This window comes from Hemibagrus wyckioides, linkage group LG06 (assembly GCF_019097595.1).
Source record: "Hemibagrus wyckioides isolate EC202008001 linkage group LG06, SWU_Hwy_1.0, whole genome shotgun sequence".
NCBI classification, from domain to species: Eukaryota; Metazoa; Chordata; class Actinopteri; order Siluriformes; family Bagridae; genus Hemibagrus; species Hemibagrus wyckioides.
Genome location: NC_080715.1, coordinates 32,979,672 through 32,992,806, shown reverse-complemented (window position 1 = coordinate 32,992,806; position 13,135 = coordinate 32,979,672). Strand labels below are relative to the sequence as shown.

Here is a 13,135-nt window from a genome sequence, read left to right as displayed (position 1 = left end):
GCCATCATCGGAAGAATACCCAGTACATAGTATGCTGCATAATCATTTTATCTCATAGTCTTTTTTAACTTTATCTTTTAACCTAACCTTTAGTTATTTTGAAGCTTATCTTATATCCATAATAAATTTCTTCTTCTGTTTTATGTGTGTTTTGACGTATAATTATATTCTCTCCCAGGATGAGTATGTGTAACCTGACAGAGGAAAGCTGTACAGCTCTGTCCTCAGTTCTCAGCTCAAAGTACACCAGTCTGAGAGAACTGGACCTGAGTATGAATAACCTGCAGGATTCAGGAGTGAAGCTGCTCTCTGATGGACTGAAGAATCCACACTGTAAACTGGAACTACTGTGGTGAGACCATCAGTTTTCATACACAAACACACATGAGCTAAGTTGACCTATATTTATAGTGTAAAGGCACTATGTCTCTGCAGTGTTTGTCAATGGAGATAATTTTATGTACATGTTAGTAATGGTGTGTGTCAAATATGTGTAACTCTCTCTAAGTCGAGTTACACTCTATAACATAGTGTATTGAAGTTGCAGAACAAATCTCTATGGGTATGTCAGGCTGAATTGTAGATAGGTCAAAAGGCCACAAGGATTTCTTGATTTCCTTTTTTTTAAACAATGTAGTCATTCTGGATGTCAAGTATGAACATTTTTTTGAGTGTTTCAGAGATCATTCCTTGATTTGACAGAACAGTTCCTTAAGTTGTAACCTGTCATGACTGTAAGTTTCCCAATAAATAAATGTGATGTAAAATTAAGAATAATGGAATAAAATATCTGTGTAATGTTGTTTTTACTACTTCTTTCTCTCCCAGGTTGTGTAAATGCAATCTCACAGAGGAAATCTGTGCAGTGCTGTCCTCAGTTCTCAGTTCTAACTCCTCCAGTCTAAAAGAATTGAACTTAATTGGGAATAAACTGTATGATTCAGGAGTAAAGAAGCTCTCTAAGGGACTGAAGGTGAGACTCTGGTGAGAGTCTCATATGGAATCAAATAATGTGTATGCGTCACTGTATATGATTTTCAGTCTAAATGAAAGCGCTTAAACATAACATGTATACTCAGGCACATTTAACATGAACTGATACCCAGGGTGAGTCTGTTCAGTGATAGACAGAGGAGAGTGGGTCCAAGTACAGAACCTAGGAATCTTTTGGTTTGGAAACTAATATCCGTTTACAATAATCTTCCTGAATCTTCTTGATTTACTACATTACTTTAGTGGTTTTGGTCCGTCTATGAACCCAAATCACAGTTTACAGGCAATGTTGTGGCAAGCCTTGGCTTGGCAAGTTACCCTTAGTCCTCCACATACCTGGTGCCAAGGCCAAACACAAGTGGAGACACAAGGGGCTGTATCCACCCTGGACAGCAAATGTACATATATGGACCTGAGCTCAGAAATGGCTTGGTCCTGAATGATGGCCTTCTTGCAACAAATCTTGGAATTGTGCACAGCTACACTTGTTTATATTTTGTTGATAAATTCATGGAAGAGGATTGAGAACAACTCTAACTATAAGCTCAACACTAACTGTCAAGTTAGAATAAAGCATCATGGGATTGTGTCGATGTGATAAACATCCTTGCAGTACAGCAGGATCCACAGACTTGATCCTCTCACTTTCAGGGCCCAAGATTGGTTGTAGGATCTTTATAAAGGCTTTATAAGGCCAGCTAAATAAGTGACAAGGTAGATTCAGCAAGAGCAGGACATGTGAGATAGTTTCAGATAGCACTGTGTGTGATGTGATGCCAGTGTTCTGATTTATCATTACATGTCTCTCAGGCTGTGTGCATGTGAACTTCAAGAGGAAAGCTGTGCAGCTCTTTCCACAGTTCTCAGTTTGAACTCCTCCAGTCTGAGAGAACTATATCTGAGGAGCAATAAACTGGAAGATTCAGGAGTGAAGCTGCTCTCTGTGGGACTGCAGAATCCACACTGTACTCTGGAGAAAATAGGGTGAGATCTCTCTCTCTCTCTCTCTGTCTCTCTCTCTCTCTCTCTCTCTCACTCTCTCTCACACACACACACACACACACATATCCATAGACTCACCAGAAGTGAGTATTGTAAGTGAGACATTGTAACACTGTTGTAATTACAATATGTTTCATTTGTGGTCTTTGATGTTCAGATTCATCAGTAAGTTGTGGAAGACAGAGATACAGTAATAATATCTCTCTCTAGGTTGGTAGGGTGCAGTATCACAGATGAAGGAATTGTAGGTCTGGTTTCAGCTCTGAGATCAAATGCCTCATCACAGCTGAAAGAGCTGGATCTGTATGGAAATAAAACTGGAAACCCTGGAGTGACCAAGCTGAAAGATCTACTGCAGGACCGAGACTCAAAACTGGAGACTTTAGAGTGAGTTACTGATTTTCTGTCACTTTATAGACATTCATAAAACATAGACTTTTTTTTGTAAAACAAAGATATTCTAGTTTACTGCAGCTGCAGTTTTTTTCTATCCATTCAATCCTATTCCAAAGGCTTGGCATTAATATGAAGCTGGTCCCCTCTTTACCTCTTTGTTATCATGAGCCCCACTCTCTTTTTTCCACTAGATGTTGGATTGTGGCTGTAGGTATTTCTGTTCATTCAGCTACAAGAGCATTAGTGAGATCAGACACTGATGTTGGATAAGGAGGTCAATTCATTCCAAAGGTTTTCAGTGAGGTTGAGGTCAGGTCACTCCAACCTTAACATGTCTTCTGACAAGCTTTCTAAACAACAACTGATATGTTCCAGATATTGATATGTGAGAAGATGTCACAAAATGTCAGTGGTTGCAACAGTTTACTATCATTTATTCTACAGGTTATAATACAACAATCCGGCATAACATTATGACCAGTTTTGATAGCTACTGACCATTGCAGACTGGGAACACCCCACAAGAGCTGCAGTTTTGGAGATGCTCTGATCCAGTGGTCTAGCCATCACAATTTGGCCCCTGTCAAACTCGCTCAAATCCTTACGCTTGTCCATTTTTCCTCCTTCTAACACATCAACTTTGAGGACAAAATATTCACTTGCTGCCTAATATATCCCACCCACTAACAGGTGACTGATCGGTGTATATTCTACTAATTAAGTCTGCAATTTTTGTTCTGCTCTAGGTGCAAAGTACACACGCTGCTTGGAAATGGTAGACATAGACTTGGCAAAAACCTTAGAACAGTTCACATCTGTTGCAAAATGCTAGATTTATAAACAAATATGAAATATTTTGATATTAATATATTTTACAACAGTGAAGGATGGGAAAGACATGGGTATAGTATAGATCAGAGGAGTCGATTTCTTAAAAGTGTCTCAACACTAATTAGCTTAAATAGCATGCCCCTCAACATTTTCCTCAATCACTGAAAATATTTCCACAAGTACTTGGTATTACACCTAGCAGCTGCTATTCTGAGAACAGCATCAAGATATAGAGTTTATTTTACCCATCATGACAAAACATTCTTTGATTCTGATATTCCCTAAACGCTAATCATTAGAAGAGGAGACAATCTCTGGTATGCTGATTTTCACACGTTTCACATGTGAGGAATAAAAAAAGGCTTTTTACAACATCAAGACATTACTATTATGATGTGGAATGAACCTCATGGACAGGATTATGAAAATCTTTTAAAAACTTATTTTCTTTTCTAAACAAACTGACATTTTTATTAATATGTAATAAAAAAAAAACTTAAGGCATACTGATTAAAACATATAGATTTGAGCTCACCTATTGCAGTTAGTGTTCTGAAAGCTAAATAGTGTAAATAAAAGTGGTGTTAAACTCAGGCTGTAAAATAGCTGCAGTAATTAATATCTTTCCATCTAACTGTGCTTGTTGTGATTTAAGCTCATGTGATGTTAGAGAGAATTAATTTTTTAAATATTTAAATAAGAATGTATATTGATATAAATAAAATACAATTGTGTTAAAGCTGCATTTGTTTGTGGTATGTGAGTTTGCATATGTGTTGGTGTATAATTCAGTGCCACTGTCTGTATTCTGTATGAATAGTGCACCAATTGTGAGTAGAATATCATACATACTGTGGCAACTCAGGCTGTGAGGGGCAGAACACAGACACAGTCACTCAGCTAGCTTGGCGGAGGTGTCCTTGATACCATGTGCTATCTGGCTATCCACAACAGACGTGGTGCTGAACTATTTTTTTCAATGAGAGGCATTAACTTTGGTCCTGAACTAAAAAAGTGATTAATTTGAAACTGAAAACCTCATTCTGTGTATTGAATCACATTGATTGTCTGTCTGATCACATTTCCTGGGTATTCAATTTATTGAGTACAATATTTTGTTTGAAACCATTGTTTATTGTTTTCTTTGATTTTGTTGTATTACAAAAAATCTGACACAGTGCTGAATTTTCCCAAGGGTTTTATTTTATTCTTTTATTGTGCATATGTGTATGAGAATTTGTTTCCAGCTGTGTTGAAACTGTTCAAACCACTGAGTCCACACACCTGTAAAGATATTAATTTTACAAGATTACTATTATTACTATAAGAAAATATTGTCAATTATATTGTCAATTATTGTACTTTAATTAATTATTTACATCTGTGATTCACACATCTTGAGTAAAGAGCAAAGGAGAATATTTTCTTCTAGTAAAAAATCTAACTGAATCAGAAAACAAGACTTTGTGCTGATTATTTATTCTGTCATTTAGGCAGTCACTGAGAAACAACATGCTGCTAGATGAGCAAAGCTGTCATTTGTCCTCATCCTCCTTGACCTTTCAGCAGCACTTGTCAAAGTAAAGCACAAGACTCTCTTGTCCACCCTCAGGAGTCTTGGAATTCATGGAACAGCATGGGAATGGTTTTCTTCCTACCTGGATGGTTGCTCATATAAGGTAACATGGAGGGGGTTGACATCTGCTCCAGACTCTCCACTGGTGTCCCACAAGGCTCAGTACTTGGTCTTCTCTTTTTCTCCCTCTTGGTCTTCTCCTTTTCTCCCTTTATACTAACTCTCTTCGCAAAATTATATCATCACATGGGTTCTCTTACCCCTGCTATACAGATGACAGTTAACTTATCTTCTCCTTCCCTCCTTCAGATACCATGGCTTCTGCTCATATCTCAGCATGTCCAGTAGACATATCATCGTGGATGACAGCTCATCAGCTGAAACTTAATCCCAGCAAAACTGAACTGCTCTTCATCCCAGGTGATTCATCCCCAGCCCAGGATCTCACGATATCTCTGAACAACTCTCTGATCTTCCCTTCAGCCACTGCTCGCAACCTTGGGGTAACCATGGACATCAACTGTCATTTTCCTCCCATGTTGCTAATGTCACACACTTATTTTGGTTTCTTCTGTAAAACATCAGAAGGATTTGGCCATTTATATCCACTCGGGCTACTCTGGTGCTTGTTCAGTCTCTTGTCATTTTGAGACTGGACTACTGGCAGGTCTACCTCTGAATGCAATTCGTCCACTGCAAATGATCCCAAATGTTTTCAACCGGCCTAAGTTCTCCCACACCACCCCACTGCTGTGCTCCCTCCACTGGCTTCCAGTAGCTGTGCACATCCGATTCAAAACACTGACGCTTGCCTACAAAGCCAAGAATGGACCAGCACCATCTTACCTCAAAGCTCTTATTACTCCTCGCACTGCACCTTCCAACCATATCTTAGGGTACAAGGTAGGTATACATCTTGCATATAACATCTTCCTATAACCATATCTGTCTGACTGTTTTCAAATGACAGATGAAGACCTACCTCTTCCTGAAACACTTAAACTACCTCTTATTTTTCCCTGTTTGTTTTATGTATTGTTGTATGTCAAATTAAATCAAATCTCTTTATTGTCACATCATCAACAACACAAGTGTAGAAGTGAGTGAAATTCTTTAGTGCAGCTCCAGACATTGCAGTTATAGAATTGTGCGGTATGTACAGTAATAATGGTATGAGATACACAGTATAATCAGTAATATTGCACAGTGTGTCACAGTGTAATGTGTGTAGCAGCATGAATGTCGTGTACGCAGTGTACAGGTATAGTACGTTCAAGACTGGCGAGTATAAAGTGCTTTCCGTTTTTAAATGGTGAGTGATGTGGTGTATTGTTGTACTGTGGTGTACTGTTAGTCCTGATTGCTTAATAGTCTGACAGCCTGGGGGACGAAACTGTCCTTCAGTCGGCTAGTTTTGGACTTGATACTGCAGTATCGCCATCCTGAGGGCAGCAGAGACAGTAGCTTGTGGCTTGGATGGGTTGGGTCTTTGATGATCTTACGGGTTTTCCTCACACATTCTTCATGCAAATAACAGTAGTTCAAAATCCAGCTACGTGTCCTTAATGAAAACTCATGCTCGTCTGGAAAGAGTGAGCCAATACAGCAGAGGAGTTGATCCTCAAGAACTGACCAACTTTGAAGAATGTATTTCAACAGTGAGGCAGTTCGAAGGTGTTTGTGGGCAGGCTAAGTCCTGGGCATGGTGCATGACGCACCTGATCTCAGGCTCGGCATGTCAGGATGGACAAGCAGTCTAATGGCGAGTTCACACAGATTTTCAGTTGCAGACAGGTTTTGAGAAATCGCCGACAAATGCCCAGAATCGAAGACAAATTGGAGCTCATTTAAGCGAGTGACAATTACGCATGGTGAATTACCAAATACGCAATCTGAGAGAATTGCTGATGCATCGCTGATGCCCGTAAAATATTTGGCATGCTAAATATCTGGATCTGTCGGCAACTTAAATTCATGCTGTGTGAAAGGGGTTACACATAAGCACAAAAACACATTGGCACTGACCTACAGCCAATGAGAGAGCAAGATACGGGGCAGCGGGCACTTTGGAGAGAAGTTATAGACCACAATATCAGCAAGCATGGCTTCGGTTGGAGTACAATATTATAGTTTAATAGAGTTTATAGGTTTTTATCAGAAAAAATGTCTTAAATATAGTTATATCAGAATAAATAAGCTTTACAATAGCATCAAACAGAAATAAAGCATAAACAGTTGCTTGACCAGCCATATCAGCAGCAGCACATTGCAAAATTATTCATTTGCAGAACGTGCAATCCTTGTTCCCTGTGTTATTTCTTGCGTATGTTCGGTTGTGAAACGCAGTTTGCGGACCAGACAGAGTTGTCGGCGATTCTTCCTATTGTGAAGTCATGCAGTGTGAAACCTCCTGTTGCTGATCCATCATGCAGTGTGAACACAGCAGCAACTATGTGCTTCCCCAGACAGTCATGCAGTGTGAAAACAACAGTGATCCAACAACTTTGCAAATCGTGCAGTGTGAACTCTGCATAAAGCGGTGCATTCAGGTTGCAGTCTGCAGCTTATAAACTTTGGATTTAAGGCCCACTGTAGCATGTTCAGCAACTGAAAAAAATCTATCCCCAGCAGAGATTTAAATGCTAAAGGGGAGGACCTAGCTTCTTTTTGTCAGAAAACTAGTGAAAATTGCTCATTGCGTTAGATTATACGGTTAATTTTATGCCACTGTCTTGATTTTAGAGTGTTGTCCATAGAATGTTCTACAGTGAACTGACTACACTGCCTTGTTCTGTTGTTTTAGGAAACCCTGTGCATGGTCTCTAATTTTAGCAGGTAAAAAAAAGCTTTGGAGCATGTTCAAAGCAAGCTGCAGCCCTTGTAGTCATGGTCGAGCAGTTAAGTCGACAGACTAGAAATCCATTAGGTTCTCCTCATGCAGGTTTGAGTCTTGCTTACTATGTATGTTGTTTGTTTAAAGCTGCTTTATGGTGTCTGTTTCCCAAATAACAGAGTAGTTCAAAATCCAGTTGGCCCTGTGCTGAGGATGGCCTACTGGTCTACAGTGCTGTGGTCAGGTTGTAGCCTCCCCTTCTGAATCCCACTTCTGACATTGATTCCTTCCCTTTTTGTCTTGTGCAGAATACCATTGTTGTGTTGAAGGCAATTGTGTTGAAGCTTGTCTCCTCATCATGGCACCTGTTAGTGGGTGGGATATATTAGGCAGGAAGGAACAGTGGTGAACCAGTGACAGGGTCATGGGTGGCCAAGGCACATTGATACACGTGGGTAGTGAAAGCTGGCCCATGTGGTCCAATCCAACAGACAAGCTACTGTTGCTCAATTTGCTGAAGATGTTAATGCTGGTTCTGAAAGAAAGGTGTTAAAATACACAGTGCATCGCAGATTGTTTCATATGGGGCCACATAGCCACAGACCAGTCAGGGTGCCCATGCTGACCCCTGTGCACTGTCAAAAGTGCCAGCAATGGGCATGTGAGCATCAGAACTGGACCACAGAGCAATGGAAGAATGTGGATGCCCAGGTGCATGTGCATCTCTTACCTGGGGACCACATGGCACCAGGATGCACTATGGGAAGAGGGCAAGCCGGCACAGGCAGTGTCATGCTTTGGGCAATGTTCTGCTGGGAAACCTTGGGTCCAGCCATCCATGTGGATGTTACTTTGACACGTACCACTTACCTAAGCATTGTTGCAGACCATGTACACGTTCATGGAAACAGTATTCCCTGATGGCTGTGGCCTCTTTCAGCAGGATAATGCACCGTTCCAAGACAAAGAAAATTGTGGGAAGAATTTCTACACACAATTGGTTTTGTGTGTGTGTGTGTGCACGCATGCGCATTGTGTGCCTTTGTCCCAGGTAAACGTATTGAACATTCCTCACATATCTTCACCCTGGTGTTACTCACAGTCCCCCTTCACTCCTAAATTTCAGTATGAGTGCACGTGAGGGACACATACCTGTGCCTTTGTATGTATATTGGCTTTAAAGGGTTTTTTTTATAAGCATGATTTGAAAAATAACCAAATTTTCATAGCTGTTTGAATATGCTGTTATTTCCATTTTTTGTAAAATATTCAGTACATGTATGATAACTGTAGTATTGTTAACAGCACATGATGGTACAACCATTTAAAAAGAGAAAACATTTGCACATCTCCCTAATCTATACCTGTTTTATTTTTTCCTTTATCTCACAGAGCTGTTGTCCTGTTCTCAACTCAGAAGCTGTTGATTTCTTGGCTATAGCAACAGTTCTGACTGTAATTTAACAGGTTTATCACAGGTTTATATTGATGGACTTCTTGTAGTACATTACCATTTGTACAACAGCTAATTCACACAGACTTGTTTTGTAAATTGAGGTTTTCTATGAGGATGTGTTTGTTTAACATTTTAACATTTACAGAAGGAGTCTCCAGAGTAAGCAATTTGTATCAATCACAGTGTTTTTAACCACTGTGGAGTCGACTTTTTCCTGTTTCTCAGTAACATGACAATAACATAAAATAACATGCACGTTTGTCTTAGCAACTTCGAGATGAAAAAAAGAGAGAGTCTAGTGAGGGACTGACTGTTTATACCTGCTATAATATAAGTCACAAAAAGAACTCACTAGTTTTGCAACGATAGAAAAATTAAATTGTATTTAAATCTATATTGCATAAATAAATAAACGAATAAATGATATACCATGATTCTTTAATACATTAAAAGCATTTTTTTAATGTGTTAAAATATTTCAGGATGTGTTGTTTTTGAGCATAAAACTTTAGGGTGGTAAGAGCAACTCGTTCATCACAGCACCCCAGTGATGACTACAATCTGATAAGAGCATGTCCCGAAGTGATTTATTCCTTATGCAACACAGAGAAACGTTACACATAGGTCTGGGCATAATCAAAGAGTCGATTGTTCTATTGTTTATTCTCTATAAGTCACACACTTATAATGACATTAATGCCATTACTCTAAACAAAGAATATCCTTCATTTTACCTAAGCATATTTAAAGACTTTAGTGAGAGAAACCTGCACAAGCCTATAATAAAGAGGCCTGTAAAAACTTTATGGAGTTGAAACTCTCTCTACATCACATCAAAATGCCAGATCCAGTGCCACACACTAGGGACTGAGCACTGCATCCGGAGTTTGAGGTAGACTTTGCAGTCTTGTGTAGGAAGGACACAGCTATAGAGTGTGAAACTGCTGTCTGCAGTCTGTCTGAGGTGAAAAGTCCAGAGTGACTCAACCTCATAGGATTTCAGTTTTTCTTCTACCCCAAGTTATCTTCTATTATGTTTGTTGTATTCAATGTCAGTTTTCTAATTCGGCTAATTTGGCACTATGGGCAAGAATACATTAGAGGGTGTGAAGAAAACAATAGAAATACCTCAGAGTGTTGTACCTTTCTTTAAACTAAGTTAAAATTACATGAATGAGTCATGTTAGGTTTATTTCAGCTACCAGTTTTACCCAGCAACTTTGCATAAGTAATATGCATTTTCAAAGCAACCTGAAGAAACTCTAGAGGCCAAATTGTTTATGTCTAAGAAGCAGAAGCTAGTGACAACACCTGCAAATTCTTTAATAACTCAAGTAAAACCATCTCAAAATTTATAAGAGCACATGTTAATCATGGACAAACAATAACAAATCGGCACCAAAACATAAAGAACAAAGAAGGCTAGAAATGATGACGTGGCCCATTAGATCTAACACACAAAGACACAACATAGAAAAGTTTCACAAAATTTGCATCCCTTTACTAGAGAAGTAACGGAGAAAGCACTAGAGAGAAGTAGTACACACTGATAAAAAAAGGAAAAAGGCTAAAATCCCATGAATTATTATAGCATTTTCATGCGGCTATAAATAAAACGTTAAGAAACAAGTAAATATGCCATATACAGTAAGTTAATGAAGAATGGCTTCTCTTTAGATCAGGACTTTGCTCTAATTTTCAGACAGCCTTTTACACATAGACCTGTTCTATTGTTCTGCCCAAATTTAATGGCTTCCAGCAGATGACAGACATACTGTCAAGAATTTACATTTGATATATTAATATGGTGAATGTGGTAAAAAGATAACTGAGTGTATGGTCTGATGAGACGTCTTTCAACCTTTTTCATATATCATTCATGGCGATGTAGACAGCCATTTCCTGGAAGTCATTAGGTCTGATAATTGCTTGACAGCACCGTGTAATGACCATGGCATATGAGGTCATTTTACAGGACCAGATGCACCCTATGGTTCAACCCCGGGTTCTCACATCACATTACAAGATTTGTGCAACAATAAACTCCTCACACAGCATATACAATAGAGGTTTTATAAAATCCGAAATAAAATTAAATATCTGGTTTGGCCTTCTAAATTACAAGAGCTAAACATAGATTCTTTACAGAGGATGTTCTGGATCATGAAGAGCTAAATAAATTCCAATCTACTTTATTCCTTGGTAAATAAAATAAAACTAAAAACAGAACCAGAGTTGTACTGCAGGTTGGCTGTTCATTAAATGCAATGTTGAAATAATGGTGCAATTTTCTTTATGCCTCATAGTTTAGACTCTAGTATAAACCATAGGGAAAAAATGAATTGGTATCAATAGACACTATTCTTTTATGCAACCATTTAAATGAACACTTTCTCCACAACTGGTAAATTGCCAAAGCTGAGCTTTGTGGTACACCAACCATTATCAGTTAACATAAGATTTCTTATAACTGAGCAGAATCATGTATAAATAAACTGAATAATGTTCAAAATCATTTAAAATCAGTGACCTGAAAACAAATACAAATAGTCACTATTATTTGGTCCCAGTTAGTACACATAAAGTAGTTACTCCTGGATTCTTCCTCTGAGTTGTTTTATATGTATTTCTCCACATGGAATTTTACTTACATAGCCAATAAAATCACAGACCCTACATTTTTCATCAACCATCACTCCTCATGCATTTGTGCACTGTTTCTCTGGCACAAGATGCAATCAACTGTACATCAAATCATGTCAAGTGGGTTTTCATTTTCATTCCATTATATGCAGCACTGAAATATACATATATTGAAATAACTGATATGTCCATACATTCATTCATCCATCCGTCCATCCATTCATCTTCTGTAGTGCGTATCCTATACAGTGTTGCAGGGAACCTGGAGTCTATCTCGGGGATGCAGGGCACAAGGAGGAGGACACCCTGGAAGGGTCATGATCATACATTACGGGCAATTTAGTGATGCCCATCAGCCTAGAACAAAAGTTTTTGGACTGGTGGAGGAAACTAGAGTACCTGGAGGAAACCAAGCAAGCAGAGAACACACAAACTCTGCACACTGGGTGGAGGCAAAAATCGAACCACCAACCCTGGAGGTGTGAGGCAGCACGCTAAGCCATGGTGCCTCCCCTCCCACTGATACATGTAGTAGTGATATGTGTTATGCAAATAAAGATTAGAACATATACACTATGTTGTTAGAAATGATGGCCTAATATGCTACAGTGTATTTCATGACCACATAATGTCACATGCTTAAAACTCCCTCCCAAAATGTATTAATAATTTAAAATCATCCATTGTGTTGACTTGTGGGTTTGCGTGTGCATGTTGGTGTGTCTGGAAGGGAAATGGAAAGAGGTTCATCTGTCTGATCCAAATGGTGCTTGACGGCCATGTGTATGGTTTTCTGACAACCGTGACCTATACGCCATAGGAAGACAAGAGCCCACACACGTACAACATTAGGATGTGTGTGCTACTTCTAATACGGCTGTGCTAGTCGCCTTAATCAATTTCTGTGTCAGATTACACTGTTATGATTAATGTATTTGTCCTTTGTCTTGACTAGAACAGAATGCCTCTGGCACTAACAGGGGTTTTCACATGTACACACAGATGAACACACATGCACTCACAAACACACCCACCCACGCCGTCTAAACAGAGCAGTGGGGCCACGGTGATCTTTGACACTCAGAGGTAATAGGCTGCACAAACCACAGCAGCAGGAGAGGAGGAAGGTCTCAGATGAGTGAGCTAGCAAGTTTATTTTCTGTACTTTATACAACCACTGTAAGTCATGAAAGTCATTCTACTGTAACAGCCATGGAGATGGCACATGTTTGATGTGCCTGTGTTGTCTGGACGGCAGGGCAGTTTTAAAGTGATGAAGTCATCATGCCTTCGGAAGACCTTAGCACTGGAATGTTACATGTTGTTGACTAAGGCAGAGGATTGTGGGTAGTGTGCATGGACAGGCATGATGGTGTGAGGACTGAGCACTTACAGCTAAATACAC

General features: G+C 39.3%; 1 protein-coding gene across 1 annotated transcript; it reads left to right on the top strand.

Moving 5' to 3' along the window:
* Window positions 1-166: 166 nt before the first annotated feature.
* LOC131353828 (ribonuclease inhibitor-like) lies at window positions 167-4,977 on the top strand. The gene is made up of 5 exons (XM_058390903.1): window positions 167-352; window positions 829-984; window positions 1,804-1,977; window positions 2,206-2,382; window positions 4,716-4,977. The coding sequence occupies exons 1-5, from the start codon at window positions 180-182 to the stop codon at window positions 4,804-4,806; spliced, it is 771 nt and encodes a 256-aa protein (XP_058246886.1). The 5' UTR covers window positions 167-179; the 3' UTR covers window positions 4,807-4,977.
* Window positions 4,978-13,135: the final 8,158 nt, after the last annotated feature.